The sequence below is a fragment of the Crocodylus porosus genome, unplaced genomic scaffold (genome assembly GCF_001723895.1).
Source record: "Crocodylus porosus isolate Cpor-Errol unplaced genomic scaffold, CroPor_comp1, whole genome shotgun sequence".
Classification (NCBI taxonomy): Eukaryota; Metazoa; Chordata; order Crocodylia; family Crocodylidae; genus Crocodylus; species Crocodylus porosus.
Genome location: NW_017728934.1, coordinates 1,612,692 through 1,630,279, shown reverse-complemented (window position 1 = coordinate 1,630,279; position 17,588 = coordinate 1,612,692). Strand labels below are relative to the sequence as shown.

Genomic DNA, 17,588 nt, shown 5'->3' with positions numbered 1-17,588 from the left:
AAACTTTACCCATAGACTAAAATAATAACAATAATTCTTTTTATGTTCCACAAGAGTAAATCAATGGAGTAGTAACTAGTTCAGAAACTTTGTTAGGACAGTGTCAATCTGTAGTCCTGTAATAACCTGAATTAAAACTCTTAGGTTTTTAAAGGGTTTTGGCGTGGCCTGCTCCTGTTGGGCACAGCGACAGAACTCATGTGGCCATCATGGGAAAACTAGTTAAACTGGCACTTTAAAAAAACCCACTTTTCATCTACAAGGTTTTTAAATCATGCTGTAAACTAAACCTTTGAAAAGAGGTCTGTTTTTCATGTTATGTAATTTCAGTAAGCACGGGCTGTCATTCAGTTTATTTGGGGTGTAGTTCTTTTCCCCTTGGGTGTGTTTATGGTGCACCTTCAGCCAAAAAAAGCACTACTGTGCAATATATACTAAAAAGTGCTATTGTTCTTAAATACGCACAGTCTAATTTTGTGAGCTGTTGCTCATGAAAGCTTAAGCATAACTCATTCAGTTAGTATACAAGGTGCACCTCTACCCTTTTTGCGTGGCTTCAGACCGGTGTAGCTAACTCCTTTTTTTGCTCTTTAAAAATAGATGAAGTTTAAGGATGCTTTATTTCTCATAACTAATGAGCATCCTATTTGATGCATTATATTTCCTAGTGCACTGAATCCTATTAACCCCATTTTATAAATAGGAAAATGGGCACGGGGTGAAGTTAATTGTCTAATGCTATAGCTGGCCATTAGCAGAGTTGGAATTAAAGCGAAGAGTCTGTGACTCGGCTGCTGTGTTCAGACTGCTTGGCTATGTTGCCTTTAGGTGAGTTTTAATTCTCTAGCTGGTTTTACAAATAGTTTATTGTCTACATGGGGAAATGATTTCAGAATGTTATTTTGGAATAGTTGTGTGTAGACTCTATTGCAAAATAAGTTGCTTTGTTTTAGAATAGTAACTTATCTTAAAATAGCTACTGTGGTCAATATTCTGGGTACACAAGGCCTTGGCACTTACACAAGCGGCATCTAACAGTGATAGCATGAAGTTCTTACTCATTAGAGACTTCCCCTAGAAAAATAGGCACAATCTGCAAAATACAAGGCAGGGACAAAGCTTATTTTGTGTAGTGTGAAAATATTTTCACACCTTTACTTTGACTTTTGATGATCCAGTGTAAATTCCCACAGATAAGGAAGAAGAAACTGAAAGCTTCCAACTGGAAGTCAGAGTCCCATGCATTTACGATGATTTCTGCTGTTGTACAAAACAGGCACTGGATCATCATATGTATAAGGTAAGGATTTAAAATACGAGCTCACGCTCCTTTTTCCAAATTTTACCTCTATTTCTGTAACAACAAAGCCAATAAGATCTGAGTGAAAATTTGTTTTTGTAAGAGTTTTTGAAGGTGACCTGTGTTGGACTTGATCCAGCTTTATGGTTTTTATGGGCAGCTGTCAGTCATGGTTGGCCCTATTTGCAGTTAGCCATGATATCAAATGGGCAGTGGTGAGAATTCTGCTGTCCCTTTTGGAGGCAACTCAAGTAAGCTCTATAAGGAGAAGTGCCTGCAGTTAAGGAAGTGTGAGGAAACTTTAATTACCTTTGATTACTGGATAAATGTCTTGCAGTTTTTAGACTTGTCTGTGGGCATGCTTCATGAGCACTAAAATTATTAATTCAAATATGACCCACTAAATTTAATCACGAGAAATAGCTCTGTAACTATAATATAATGGGTTTTAGCCACATAATGGTTAAATTGACTGGAATTTGTCTATCCAGTCTTAAGATACAGTACTGAGTAGTCTGAAAGCCAGCAGCAGCTAATTCTTAATCGGGACATTATTCTCTAGACTCTTTTGTTGGACAGATCCTGAGTTTTATTTTGATCAGTCTTTCCTTTTAAGTAGTGCGCTGCTGAAATTTACAAAAAATAAAACAGCCCCCTCCACCTAAAACAAAAGGAAGTTCTTTTTGCATATTTATTAATTTTTATTAATTAAATCTAGCAGAGCTGGGATTTTTGAAGGGGCCAAGGGGTGTTTGGGAGCCCATCAGACTTCAAGAGGAATTGGCGGCTTAATTCATTTGGGCTTTTTTTTCATTTTCAAAATGATTTTCACCCTAATGGGCACATCTGCACGTGCAATTAAAGAGCCAAGTAAACTAATCCTGATGTCACCATCTACACATGCATTTAAGTGTGGCACTTTACTGTGCTGCTAGTCCCATCAGGTACAAGTGGTAGCCATCTGGCAGTACAGAAAATTAGTCTACTGTGCCCTAATTGCCGCACGTGTGTAGATGGTGATGCTTTACTGTGAAGCAAATTATTCTGCTGTACAATAAAGCATCTTGTGTAGCTAGGCCCAGTGAGTTTTGCAATCCTGAGTCTGACTGCCTTTTGGTGTGGCATTTGCCCTTCAGTGTCTTGTTTCACTGTTGTCCCAGAGCTACTCTGCAAATGCCAGGTGAATTGTAAAAGACAGAGCACCAACCCAATCCTGTGGGTACTTCTGTACAGCTGCTACATCCATCTTGTTGTAGAAGGAGATCCAGGAGGGGATGCTGCAGCTGAATAAAGTACTTAATCTGAAGATGTAGGTACTGTTCCCTTGAGACTTGCTTCTTTACTCAAGAGAGTGGTACCTGTATGCAGGGAACCTACTTTGGCTTAGACTTGATCTTCATCATAAATGCTTCATGTGGCTGTAGACTCCTAGAGGTTGGGATTGAAACTCAGCCTAAAGTATTGCACCAAGTCTTTAAATTCATTTGCACACCTGCATAACCACCATTAACATTTTTTCTGGGATGGAAGGGTTGACGTTAGGTTTTTTCCTAACAGTGAGATGGAAGGTCTCATTCCAGCTACTAACTAGTGGGAGAGGAGCTCGCATCAAAGGTGTTCACTGGCTTTCATTAGAGTTAGGAGAGTTAAGTCTTCACCCATTTGTGAGGTGGTGCATTGAGGTTAGGGGTGTTGAGTGCCTATTGGGAGGCTTGCATTCTTGATACCATCTGATGATTTATTTACAAATTAATAGCCAACTTTTGTTTCTAGGATTGTCAGTGTTGCATTCTTAACAGCATTATATTTGTTATCAACCAAAAACAGGGGGAGAACAGATTATACTTAACCTTGTTGGGATATGAGTGCAAAGCTGAACTTCGTGGGAGTCTGAATTTTACTAAATGTCCTTCCCCATCCCCTAAAAATAGTTTTAAGGATCTTCTCAAATATTAGGTCTATTAAAGATGGGTTCATACACTGCATCTGGGGAGAAGGCTCATTTTATAAAAAAAAAAAAACACTGCCTTGAGGGATTTTTTTAAAATAATGCTGGAAGTTACTGGGTGTATGATGGAATATTTTTGTCTGGTTTGGGCCTGGAAAACCCACTTAATGGGGGCAAAACTCCTATTTGGACAAGAGGCAGAGTAAGAGTTAGTGGTGTTTATCTTGGGTGGGAGCCACAGAAAATAGAGAAAAGCATCTGAGCCACTTATCATTTTGTTATTAGACTCCCCCAGAAAACTATCAAGAGTTCTTTTGTAGAAAAGGAAAACAGCAGGAAGGAAATAGTGGCTAGTAGACTAGGAAAGATGAGAGAAAATGGACTCTGTGCTGTTTCTCTGAAAGGAAAGGTGTAGGGAACAGAGTGGCCCAAGTGAAGGCAAGTTTTACTGGGTTACATCAGGAGTTCTCAACCTTTTTAGATTCAGGGCGCCTCTCCATAACTCCATAACTTCAGCATTTGGCAGCCCTCTAGGTGAGCACCACTGTCATACTTCAGCTTACTTTGGTGGTGCTCAGCCAGGTGAAGTTGCCCTGTGTATACAGCCAGATTGGAAAAGGGTACCGGAAGGTGGTGGGGGGATAATGGGAATGGGGGTGTTGTGCCAAGCACCTGAGAGCTGTTGGGGTGGGAGGGGGAAGGGAAGAGAGGAGGTAGTGGGGGCAAGCATAGGTAGGCCTTACCTAACAGTGGTGGCAGTAGCTGCTGTTGCTGGGATTGGTTCCCTGCAGACTGCCTTGCAGGCAGGGTAAGTTACTCTTTCTGCATCCCTGCTCAGTCTGGCCCTGCACACTTGTCACACAAACAGCACTTGGGGCAGCTCTACATGATGGCAGCTGTGCAACAGCCTGGAGAAACAGCTGCCACCTGGTAGAACTACCCTGTGCATCTGTGTTTCCTGGACAAGCGTTTATCACATAACTCTAATGCAGGCAGGAGTGCCAGCCCTTGATTTGGCCTCTCACAGTCTTGCTGCATGCAAGGCGCATGGAGCAGTTTTACATGGTGGCAGCACCTGTGCTGTGGCACTCCTAAGAGAGTCTTGCAACACCCCAGTTGAGAACCACTGTGTTAGGGGAAGCCCGCAATCATTTGTTGGAGCAGATTTTATTTAGAAGTGAGGAGGTAGAGCAGCAGAAGTCAGAATTCAGTTATTTGCATAGGTAACCCTAGAATTTGTGACATGGTTATTAGATTTAAGAATCCGTGTATTACAGTTGATCATTCCAGGCAACTTGATCTACCCCAAAATGAAGATGTAACCATTTAAATTGCCTGGGTATTGCTTTGGGTCTGTAGCACTGAACTGCCCAAATTGGTCCTCCGGTCCAAGCCTGGACCAAGATGGGTAGCTCTACTGTAAAGACATTTTTAAATGTTCTAATGCATCATTTTTAGATCTACAGAATTCCAGCGGCTTTGAAAAGATATAAATGCTTTGGATAACAGGAGGCCAGGTCTAATTTACAAAAGCCTAAGTGGAGCTGCATCTGTGTTAGCAGATCTGTGTGCTTTTGCTGGTATGGTTTGTTTCAGGGCGTGGGGGCAGAAATAAATTATACTAGCAGAAGCGTGCGTTTTTCAGTAGATTCTGTGACCTCACAAGAACCACATGTTAGCATGATGCTCTTTTTTAAGCTTGGCAAAGTGTTCAGAATGAACAAGTTGCCTAAGACAAAAGTACCTATTCTCTTCTTTTTTTTAGAACAGTTATGCTATAATGTTTGAGATGTTGATGGGTCTCATTTTTTCAGAAGCATGTTATTTATAAGAGCTACTTTCAGTTGAAAGATGACCTACTAGATCAGTGGCCAGCAGCCTTTCTTTGGTTTAAGCCAGAGCTTCTGACTTGGCTGCCTTCGCACCCCCAGAGCAGTCGGCTGGCTGCATTCACCTTGCTGCACATATCTTATCTCTGCAGCAAGGGTAGCACAGATGTACTGGAAGAGCAGAAGGGTGCATGGCATAACACAGTTCTGCGCCACTAATTCCCTGTGCTGGATTGGACCTCTTTGCAGGCCAGATCTAGGCTATAGGACATAGGGTGCTGACCCCTGTGCTGGAAGCTTAGTTATTTGTTCTTGTGTCATGGGTTTAAGACTGACTTGACCTCATCAAATCAGATTGCAACATTTGATGCTGCATCTGGAAATTGAATGGACTGACTTCTGAAAACGCTCATTGCCTGTAGATCTCATCACTGAAGCTGTGAGTGCTTAGAATAGACCTTGGAAAAATTGCACGTTTCCCAAACGCTGCAGATTTAAGGCCTAAATTCTCTCCTGGTGTGAGCAGGTACAGCTGTTTTGAAATAATTATTTTGTTAAGTGACTGCAGAATTTGGCCGATTTGCCTTTTAGTTCATTTGTTACCTACAACGCTGCCTTGGATTCTTTAATAAAGCTATAGTTATATGTAAATATAAATATTATATGATTTGATTGTGTGTTTACCGTGGGAGGAAGATACAGAAAAGTATGTGGCACACATGCACACGCGTTTTCATGCTTGAAATAACCCTTGACTTTTTTTTTTTTTTTAAAGGAATATTTTTGTAATGGAAATAATTTTTGTCATTTTAGAAAATGCTTGGTGCTACTCAGTGAAATGGTTGCAGCTTAAAATTGCTAAATATTCTACATCGATTTAATAGGTTTCAAATAGTTGGTGATAATGCATGAAACCAGTGTAGTATGAGGAAACCCAAAGCAGCCGTATGAGGATTCTTCCTTTCAGAGGTGACTTCAAACATTTTCATGCGTCTGCTTTCTTATGGTGTCAGATGTGTCCAGCTAAATGTAAAGAATGGATGCTGAATGAAACTGTTAATGTTATGGCCAAGCATTTGACATTAAATACTGGAAATATTTTGGGGCATAAATTGGCTCAGATGTTAACTCTCACAAATACGGAAAAGGATTGCAAACTGATAACTAAAAGGTAGGAAGAAAAATCCTATTTCCCACATACTGGGCACACTGTCTAGAACAAGTAAAAAATTATGCTACCTCAGTAGACCCACTTAATATGTAGGTCCAAGTAAATGAGGTGACATGAATTTTTTTGGCCTTGTCTTTGAAACTGCATTTACAGACATGTCAAATCTCTGTTAGTATTCCAATATATAATGCATGACCCAGTCATTTGAATGGGGGCTGTGGGGGAGAGTGAATATGATGAAGAAGAGCATTGATGCATGTCTTGAGAGCTGTTAAGTCTGCTATCACGTGACATGCTTGGAACAGGAGTTAGTTTGCCTGGCATACTGGTCTTGTACCTTTGTTTGCCTGCTCATTGTTCTAGGTAGATCGCAAAAACTTTGAAGCAGGGTTTTCTTGTATTTAGATGCTTGGCATATCGAGGCCTCAGTCTTTGCTTTTAAAGCCCTAATAAAATAAGTCTAAAAATGAAAAACCATCTTGCCTGGCGTACTTGCCCTTTTCTGACTTATATGGTAGCACCGACTTACTGAACTAGAAATAAGAGTTGGTTTTGGTTTCCTTGTTTTCCTTACTTGAAGGGGTGATCTCTTTTATTTCCCCAATTTTTTTCAAACGCACATTTGAGCTGCATGACTTCCTTAATGAAAATATAATCAGTACGTCATATAATTGTAGCTCACTGAATGAATGGAAGACTAAACACTAGCTTACTTTATCTTAGGTTTTTTTTTAATTAGCAGTGCTTTTGGTTACACAATTCTATAGGCCATGATAGATACAGCGTGACCTATAGTTGGGAGCTATTAGTAGATTGTATTTTAGCAGCCACAGTACTGTTCCTTTGTTGTTGAAAACAGTTCTTTTGTTTCAGTTTCTTTGAAATTGCTTTATCTTTTTTTTTTTTTTTAGTACTTCCTCTGCTTTTTCTTGATCATTGTTCCAGACATGTATATCTCATAAGCAAGAAGGTCTGTTACAGCACCTCTGAAGATCACAGCTCTTTATCCTGAAAGTGAGTCTGTTTTTTACTGTTTAGGCTAAAATCACTAGCTGTGTGAGCTGAAGAAATGGAAGTGATTTTTCTAAAACTAAAGCTCTGACTAATGTTCAAATGTTATTATATCTTTGCAAAAAACTGAAGCAGTAAAGTTGATAACAGACAACTAGGCTTCCTACCAAACAGGATATTTTAGGAGCCAAAAAGTGACTGAAATGCATGTTCACCTGGATGTTTTGAGTAAAACTTAAAACTAACTCAGTTCACTTTAGTCGCATGAAGCAATAGCATTTAAGCAGAGTAAGTTAAATTGAGTCTTTGTCTTCAAACATGACGCTTCTCTTTAATCTTGGTGTCTTTTTATTACTTAGTGAAGAATGCCTCCTAATGTTCACTTTCTTATTGTACACAAGCCAAACTGTCCTGTCCCAACTGCAGCAAAACTTCTTCAGCTAAGTTGTAATTATGCTCAAACCATCTTCTTTTTTTAGCTTCCATTTCTGGGCCAAAGGCACAAAGAAGAAAGAAATGGGCGAAATGAGAGCACAGGTTCCAGCAAAGAGGAAGGAGCAGGCATATGTCTGTGTGTAATCGTACAGCCAACCTGGAGAAGATACAAAACAATTCAGTTATTAAAGCTGCTGGACTTCCACCCAGGAAAAGCCTTCCAGGACCTCATTTTGGAACGTAGCTGGAAAAGAAAAGATGGGACCTTACTAAGGAATCTTTCATAAATTTTCTTTAGTTTTCCTTTTCTCTTCCACAAACCTTTTTACTACAGAATGCTTACAACAGACTCTTAAGTACTTATGAGTTTTGTAGGCGTCCTTTGGCCAGAAAACGGAGAGAGATAGCTGTGTCCACTAGGCACATAGGAGACATTCGATTATATCTTTGCTATTTAAAATAGAGGGAAGATAACTCGCAGATAGACTCTACCACCACATGTGTATAGTCTCATTAACAAACTGAGTATTTGCATGCAAAAAGTGCTTGCAGGATTCATAGATGTTAGGGGCTGGAAAGGACCTCTTGAGATCATCCAGTCTAGTCCCCTTGTGCTTGGGCAGAAAAGACTGCTGGGGTCAGATGACCCCAGTAGGGTGAGCATCCAGATGTTTTTTAAGATACCCAGAGTAGGTGACTGTACCATACATTTAATTCCAGTCTCCTCTCATACCTTTCTGCCCATAGGTAGACTGGGAAGAAATATGTAGCAGTGCTGTCATAACTTCTTCTGTTCTCTCAGCTACATGATGGAGAGAGTCTAGCTTAGTGATTCTCAGCCAGGATGCTACAGAACCTTAGGGTGTCATTGAGCTTTGTCATGAGGTGTGAGAAGATGAGCACAAGCTCAGGTTTGCTTCTGCCTGGACAGTCTTCCCCCCGGAAGTAAGCACTAGTATACACGTTAGTGTTTGAAATTGGGTGCCGCTCAATTCACAAAAGTTTTAGAGGCCTCAAGTCCAAAAAACTTGAGATGGCCTGGGCTATGGATAGACAAGCAGGTATGACTATTTAAGATACTTGACATTCTGACTTTCTCTTCATCTATGTGCAGAGTATACCAGTAGATAGCACTTACTTCCTGTACCAGCTTTCGTATCAGGTTTCTTAAGCATTTACTGTTGAGAGACTTGGATCAGAGGGATATCTTAGTTGTTGTGGGGGGAGGGGGGTGGATTATTTTTTGCAGTGCAAAATTCTGAAAAGCAGGGTCCCTGTAAATAATGTTGATAAATCCTTGGTCTACAAGGAAACATTCTGAATTTTTTTCAGGACATGCCTATGCTGCATTTGAAAGTACAGGAGTTAGTACTGGTCTTTCAGTTCCTTTTTCCCCACTGAAGGAACCAGAGCTTCCTGTATGCTGTTACGGTGCTCAGAGAACATTTTCTACAAACTGTCTCCTAACTTTTGGCTGTAACTGATGTGGAAAAAATGCTGCTATCTACTTTGTGGTTTTTCTGTGAAGCTCTTTTCTTTTTGTCTTAAATGTTTGTCTTTCTTTTCCAGAAAGTCAAAGCAGCATCCAACAGCTGTCTGTACAGGATCAGCAGGTAAGTGGGCACCACTGGCCACTGAGCCTTGAAACCTTTAAAGCCCTGGGAGTCCAGCCAGTTACAGGGGACTTAATCAAAAAGCAGTAATAGAGGAGCCAGACTTATTAAGGAACATTTTTTTCCTGGTTATATATTTTCACTGGGTGTTTTGTTGTTGCTTTTTTTTAATGTATGGAATATGGACCATAACATCTCTAAACAATGTAGCCTAGAAAATAGTTTGAGCTGGCAGGTTTTTTTTTTCTTTTTAAAGTTTGCCTTAACTTTAGAAATACTCGGTCTGTTAGGGGTGGTTCAGCTAATCCAGTCAAAGGACAAACTTCAGGAGCTACCTCTAATAGTAGTAGTAATTCACCCTTTTCTTTAGTTAACTTTTTGAAGTTCTCTGCTAGGAGGAAATGCTTCTGCAAATATTGACTTATTGATTAACTTCCAGTATGTGCAAGTTTCATGATTATGCAGCTGCATTTGAATGAGAATATTGTAAAGTTTCTTTTGAAGCATTTTGTGTCCAGGGTACAATGGTATCACATGGACTTCCCCATCTTGTTTTCCCATCTTTGGGAGAAAGTGACATGCACAGTGGAAGGGGTTGGAAAAATGAGGCTGCTTCACTAGTCTTGCTGGTTTCATTGTCTCCTATTTCTGGTTCTTCTCCCATCCCACTTGTTTTGACAAGACTTTGGCCAAGGACAGACATTACATTTGTAAGGCTACGCACACTCTTGTAGCGCTACAGAAGTGGAGGGAATAGGTGTTCATGCCCCCTAAAGCACAGTAAATATGGAAGCATGACAGATATTCCTGGATGAAGCAGGACCTCCCTTGTAATGCTGCATATAATATTTGTACAGTGCACGGTAGCTCTGTAGGGCATCTTTTAGTCCCCCAGCATCCTGTAATGCTCCACTCCTCCCCTTGTAAGGGAGGAAGGGATGTGGCTGACAGTTACTGTGTATAGCCCTGTGACCCTTCCTTTTTGGGACCAGGTTGTCAATAACTGCTGGACCAAAACTGGGCTTGGGGTCAGCTGTGTCAAGCAGAGCTGCAGTCTGCTGGGAGTGGCAGCTGCAGCTCTGTTTGCCACAGCCCAGGGCTGGAGGGGTGGCAGGCTCACTGACAGAGACTCCTTCCCCTGTGGTGGAGAGGGAGCAGACCTACAGGCCTGAGCGGCCCCCTGTGACTCCCTGGCTGGAGAACATGCCACTGACTGCTGTCACAGCGATTTTGTAGTTCTGCAGCCAGGGGGCTGTGCACATCTGTGCCTATTGCGCTACACTTTTTAGTGCTTCATAGTTGTGGCACTTTTATAGTGCTACAAATCTAACAGTTGTCCGTGGCCTTTGATTGCCAGGTCTGTAAATCTAATGCTTTAAGTCACTGAGGGCTAAACTTTCTGGTATGTCACAAGGTAAGTCCTGCCCTTTCCCCAAGTTCTACACCAGTTCCCTTCCCCTAACTGATCCATTGCACTGCTCTCCCAGCCTTTCTCAATGTGCTGCTGTTCTTCCTGCTCCCTGTAGGATCTGCTCAGTGCCAAACGAAGTGGCTGCACATGTTACCTGTGGCTCACTTGACGTACGTTGGACCCCAGCTTTAACCAAAAGCCTGATTGTAGATACAGAGCCCAAAAAGTGGATCTGTTGATGGGTAGAGGCTTTAGGATTTAAAAAAAAATCTTGTAAAGGAGAGAGATTACAAATAATTAAAAGGTTCAGTAAATATTGTCAAGTATGATGCATATTAAAAAGGAAGAAATACAGAAATATTCATATAAATTGCTAAGAGTTCACTTAATTTTAAAAGAAGCCTTATTGGAATAATTATACCAATATATCTTTTTTTTATGCAGCTGATATTGGCAAAAGGAGTTCTTTAGCCAGTATAACTAAGTCATTTCCTTGAACAGCATACTTTGTAATACTAGTGAACTTGCTGATATAAGTTACATATAGTAGGGGGTTTTGCTGGTATAGCTGTGCCTGCTAGGGGCATGACTTTCACGGTGCTAACCAGTGTGGCATACATTAGTATGCTAGTAAAACGTTATAGTGTAGTGCTCTTAGTAAAACACAAGGCAGATTGAGGACAAAGTGTTTAACCAGGCAAGAAAGAGTTGATCAATGGAGTGGAACACATAAAAGAAACCGTTGGCACTTTTTTATCTTGTATTGTTAATACAGTAACAGGTTGGCATTTATCCCCCGATGCTCAACTTTGCAGCAGTTTGGGAATAGCAGAAGAGTTTGATCATGTTTTCAGGTATGAAGGTAAGATTAAAGCTTCAGTGAAAGGACAGGCTTTGTCCTGGGTAGAAGCATCCAAAGCAGAATGCAAATTTTTCAGTCTGTGTGAACAAAGAACCACTTGAGCTTGAATTAATTGGTATATCAACCAAAATGCATTAAAGTGTAATGCCCACACCTCCGTTTTTTGGAAGTGGGGATGGTAGAGTGGACAGCGAGTTTTGATTTCTTATGCTTGTGCCTAAATCAGTTAAGCGATTACTTTTATTTAGCAGTATGAATTCTAACTCTTTGCTCAAGATAGGAGGTAACCACTTAAACTACCGCTTTCACTTCAGAGTCTCTGCTTTTGGGGAAATAATGCGAATGTAGCATCTGCTCTTCCTTTTTTCAAATCTTTTTTGCATTAAGCTTAACTGTAACAAAGGCTAAAGCTGAAGCTATGAGCAGGGCATAATTATGGTTTGAGTTTTATTAATTAATTTCCTATTCATTTGTGAAACTGCTAGTTTTTTTGTAAGGAATTAGTTTTTCTTTCAAATTAAAAAAAATCTGTCATTAAGAGAAGCTTTCAGTTTAGATCTCTGACTTCACTCCAGCACTGAGGTGCACCCAGAGGAACTAAGAATATGATCTATCAAGAGGATGAAGAGAAAATATTCCTCACGCATTACCTGCTATAGGAGGTCCAGTGATGGCTGCTATCCCAGCAAAGAATGAGGAAAATCCCAAGTAACTGTGGAGTCTGGGGACCCCTACAAGATCCACCTGTTCATGGAACCAGAATAATTATTTGTATAATGTTCATTGTTTAAGTGCCAAGTGTTTGGGGTGGGGGGCTACTATTTACTTTCAGAAAAGCGTCTGAAAGATATTTGCTATGCTGATTTCAAATTCAGCTCTGATTTTGTTTGATTCAGATTTGATTTGGTAAGGTGCCTACTGAAATCACTAGGATGTTGGTTATGGGCTATACATATGTTTTAAATTTACCCTCTTCAAAGACTTGAAGATGTATTAAACTCTGAATCCATTCCTTGCTGAACTGTAGTGTAGATGCATATTGGTGCAAATCTTGCCCCTGTAACTGTAGCATGCCTTAACTAGCCTAGAAGTTGATTTTGATTAAGTGATAATGCTGCATTCTCCACTGCCTATTCACAGCCTTTAAACTTGCCTGGATTGCCTTAAGTTATAAATAGGGTGACGATATAGATATAGATCTGGGATTCCTCCCTCCCTCACCCCCTAGCAGATCCCTGCCCCAGCTGCTACTCAGTAGGGCACCAAAGGGGGTGCCAAAATACAAGTTCACCTAGGGAGCCGCATTCACACGTGCATGCTCATGAGCAGCCTGTGCTCACAGCAGCACTCTCCTCCCACCCTACCTTGCCCCAGCCTAACCTTGTCCCAGGCAGAAGGAGCGGTGCCCAGCCCAGCCAGCCCCCCCACCTCCAGCCAGTGTTCAGGGGGAGCTGGGCTGGGCAGTACAGGTGGAGTTGGTGCCACTTTGAGACTTTTGTTTCCATATTCACCAACCAGCTGGGACAGCCTACAAAATCTGGGACTGTCCCGGCCAAACCGGGATGTATGGTCACTGTAATTATAAATGAATGCAATTTACTGGAGTCATCCTTGTTTCTGTTAGAGAGGGTACAGTATATAATATGCTATAATAATCACATCAGGAAAGACAGAAAGCAATTGGTTATATTAGATGACTGGCAGTATGTCGTAAAGGGAGCTCCAGTAATTTGGTATATCTGGTCTGTGAATGACTTTGCTTGAATACTAAAGCAAATATAGTTTTAGGCTAATGTTTTCCAGATGTCTTGATGTTGAGATGGGTGTGTCCTTAGGACATCTCAGAGAAGTTGGTCATTTAAAATCTAGCCATAAGATTCAGAGTCTTTGCATATCTTTGTTTGAAAATACAGAATATTTATCTTAATGAGATTCTCTACTCACCAGCACAGGGAGCAGCAGACCCAGGTATCCACCGCCAAAAATGGAAAAAGCTACTGTATAGGTCATAAGTAATGGGAAAGAGGTAGCCAGCGGGCACAACAGGTTAGTAATGCCACACAGGGTGAGGTAAGTCATATGATAATGATACTTTTTGGTCCAGTTCTGATCAGCAATCCACCCTGAGAGCAGCTGGCTTACTGTCTCTGTGATTCCTGGAGAAAAATAGAAAATCTTGAAAGCTATAGCTAAATCATTTAGAAACTGTTAAAATAAACTGGGGGGGGAGGGGGGGGTTTGCTACTTCATGATAAAAAAATAAGTGCTATACTGGGTCAGACAAGTAGTTCATTCTGCCCAGTATCTTGTCTCTTGGCAGGAGCAGGGTTGTGGATGCTATGGAGCGTTGAATCAGATATTTCTAGAGTGATCCTATCCCCTATTCAATACCCTTCTTGATATCCACCACTATTGGTTTAGAGATGCTGAAGGAAACGTGTCTAACCATTCTGTTTAATAGCCATTAATAGATGTATCATCCATGATGATTGTCTGAAATGCAGCAGGTTTTGTGTTCTGCAGTAGAGGTGCAATCACAGATTGAACAGATATGGGGAAAATATGATTTTAAATTATTCTAAAACTTGAGAAGAAAATGTAATCCAAAATTCCTAATGGATGAGAGATGAACTGTTGAACATTCATCTTTGGGGCGAGACTCTTGCAATAAATGAATGAGACTCTGTGTTCTGGTGAAGTGGGAGATACTGTATAAACTTGGCATTTTTTAGTCTCCCTCCCCTGCCACCCCCGCCTAGTTTCTTCTTTCATGAAGAGGCATTCAAATAAAAGGCATAAACCCAGGAACCCCCAGGATAGCTAACTTGCTTTTATTGAACTGTTACTTTTTATATTCTAGTCTGGAGTCCAGAGAAGTGACAGCGACCACTGACGATATCCCAGTGGTTAGAAAAGGCAGGATGGACACAAGCAACTTGCTACCTGTGTTCCTACCAACATTCTTGATATCATTTGCAAATTAATTACTGTGTTCTTTATTTAGGAGTAATTGCCTACCTAGCCCAAATATCCTCTAACAGTCCAAGGATGCTGATTTCATTTCAGGTAACATTTCCTTGTGTAATAAAATCCTTTATAATGAGCGAGAATGAGCCATTTCTTAATGTGATGCGACTTGCACTGTCTGAAACATTGTGTTTACATACCCTACAGCCATAGTTTGGTGTGTGTTTTGGTTTTTTTAGGGTGGAGGGCGTTGTTCAAAACAGCCATATTTAAAAGCAGACTGAACTGCAATAAGCCTCGTGACTTTTATACATTACTGCTGAAATCCTCACAATAAATGGTTCCATATAAATAAAGCAGTTCATGGTGGAAGCTCATGTGAGAATAATTGAATGACCAATAATAGTGGCTGTGAGGGCTTAGTAGTGACAAGGTAACGCCATAAGCCTTTAAAAAGCGTGTGCTTAAGTAACTCAAGGTAAAATTGTAGTGAAAGAGAGACAACAACAGAACTGCTTCCTCAAATGGAGAAAAGTCCCATACTTGAAATTCCTCCCCATGCTAAGGCCTTTTTTGTTTTCCCTCTTAAAGAAATTGATTTAATAACGAGATGGAGTTAAGATGCAGGCTGTTTTCCAGGTTGGAATCCTTGCTCATTAGAAGTATTATATTCATTGCCAAAAAGATCAGGTTTTCATGGTGATTACAGCAAGAACTTCTTAACATTATAATTTTACCAAGCCATAACAGACTAGGTGAGTTCAAATGTAGATGGAGTGTGTACAGTGCTTAGCCTGCAGTAAAAGTTACAGGTGCTTTGTCTCCACAAAGCTAACCAGTTGGTTTGTTGACTGATTGATTGATTGATTTTTTTTTTTTTTTTTCTTGGGGGGGGGGGGTTTGGGTTGTTTTTTGTTTTTTATTTGTTAATCCCATATTAGTAAAAGTTGCCTTAATAGAAAGACAAAATCTTAGAGGAGACAGTAGGGGAATTCTAATCGTAGTGTACAAACCTAAAGGATTATACACCTAAAGGGTTGAAGAGACTTGAATAAGGAGCTTTGGTACTTGATTTAAAAATTGATTGATTTAAAGGTTTGGCTAAATAGTGGGACTGGGGGGGTGTCTCTTGAAAGTAATAGACATTTAACATTCTTTTAAAATAGACTCTAGCTTACCAGCCACTGAAATGAGGTAGGAGGCACTCATGTTGTCTATGCCCAGCGTTCTGGCTCTTGCTGCTAGGTGGAAGGTGGGAATGAAGTAGGCCAGCTGGCTGAACAGAAAAGACCAGGTGAAAATGCAGAAGAAAGGATCTTTCAGCAGGGAGAGATGGAAGAGAAGTTGGTTGGAAGGAGCAGGCTGGGACTTGGGCTTTTCCTTTGCCCACTGGAGGTTATTACAGCTGCTCTCAGTCTTTCTGGCCGGCTCTGAAGACTTGCTGTTGAAGGGGTCTTTCTCAGGCCTTTGCAAACTAATGGAGTCTACTGTAACTACACATCCTGCAGTTCCAGTTGATTGGCACTTGCTTGTAACAATGTAGTCTTGCCCCAGTCCGCCCTTCAACTCCCTTTCTTTGCTGCTATTTTCATCACAGTGGTCAGTGACAGCCGCTGAATGTTTGTCATGTGTTAGTGATTCATTTCCTTTATTTTTACAAGGAGAGTCTTGGGAATACTTGAGGTTAATAGGTCGAAGCAACATACTTGAAGGCACAAGGTTTAACATGATGCCTCCAAATATCAGTAAGGTACCTGAGGAAGGGGAGGATAAGTTTCATGAATGTCATTAAAATGTGTACCATGATTATTAATATTAGGAAACATTTTCAGAAGTGGATGGTGGTGTTTGTCATGCTGAATACACTAAATGGTCAGGTCAGAGAGAGATCTTTCTTTTACAGGAGTCCTTTTGCTTCTGCTGCCTCCATAGGTGAATTGATTTTTCCTTTTGATTCAGAATATTCTTCTAATTTCAGATAGATGCACATTTCAGGTAGGAAACTGATAAATTAAGAATGCTGTTCAGTGCTACTGTCCCACTGAATGGGAAGGGATGATGCATCGTATCTCATATATAGATAAACTTACATATTACCTGTAAGGCATACTATATTTGTAAAAGTTTCTCCTGCTCGTTCTGATAAAAATTTGGTTCTTATCTCATCTGGCAACTTTGTTGGCAAGTAAAATGATGTTATCACATGAAACTGAAAATTTAACAGATGGAAGAGGAAGATTTTTTTAGTTGCTGTTTAAGAATTTGGGGTGCTTAGTTTTAAATGCCAATTTAACTTTTAATGATTGATTTTAACAGTTTGGGGAGTGAATAAATCTTTTGGCGAAGAGGTAACAATCCAGGGAGGACCAGTTACCATTTCTGATTGTGTTGTCAAAAGGGGTGGGGAGCTTGGCTTCTCTAACCAGACAGAGGCAGAAAAGTGCAGTTCTGTCTTAAAAATGATTGGAGGGGGGGAGAGGGGTGTGTAATGCTAATTAAATGGTGGTGGGATGAATGTGTTTGGAGAAGTGAAGCCCTACTCACCTTGCCACCCATATATGTCTATTAAAAGTTGAGTGAAAGGTGCCAGTACAAATGTCAATCCCATTCCTGACCGAGCAATTGCAATGGATAGAGCTAGTCGCTTCTTGAAGTATCTGGCAGTCATAACAGCGGCAGTTTGATACAAGCAAGCAAAACCCAGCCCTGAAATAAAGCAGAAACAAAATATCAGTGCCCAAAGAGTTATTTTTGTGGGACTGAAAGTGCTGAGTAGATTTTTTTTTTTTTTTTCCTGCTGCTGTTGAAGTTGCAGCAAAGTGGGTTTATATTGGATATCAGGAAAAACTTCTTTACTGTTAAAACAGTGAGATAATAGAATTAGATGCCTAGGGAAGTTTTGTGGACACTTCCCTGGAGGTGTTCAGGAAGAGGTTTGACAGCCACAAGTCAGGGATGATCTAGGTGTAGCTATGCCTATGTTCTACTATGGGTATTTCCCATGCTTCCGGGCTATGCTGGGAGGGAATTCTTCTCCTCCC

At 40.6% G+C, this 17,588-nt stretch overlaps 1 protein-coding gene across 5 annotated transcripts in view; it reads right to left on the bottom strand.

Annotated features, from left to right (window-relative positions):
* Positions 1-7,072: 7,072 nt before the first annotated feature.
* The window catches only part of SLC16A4 (solute carrier family 16 member 4), a 17,476-nt gene continuing 6,960 nt past the window's right edge, over positions 7,073-17,588 (bottom strand). For 4 of the 5 annotated variants that reach the window (XM_019546252.1, XM_019546254.1, XM_019546253.1 and 1 more), the window contains 5 exons: positions 17,092-17,253; positions 15,726-16,301; positions 13,525-13,736; positions 12,231-12,324; positions 7,073-7,851 (listed from right to left, as the gene is read on the bottom strand). In XM_019546252.1, coding sequence (XP_019401797.1) covers positions 7,700-7,851; positions 12,231-12,324; positions 13,525-13,736; positions 15,726-16,301; positions 17,092-17,253 — 1,196 coding nt within the window. In that variant the 3' untranslated portion in view covers positions 7,073-7,699. Of the gene's footprint in view, positions 7,852-11,392; positions 11,658-12,230; positions 12,325-13,524; positions 13,737-15,725; positions 16,302-17,091; positions 17,254-17,588 lie in introns of those variants that run through there. The other variant, XM_019546255.1, reaches the window with a different exon arrangement.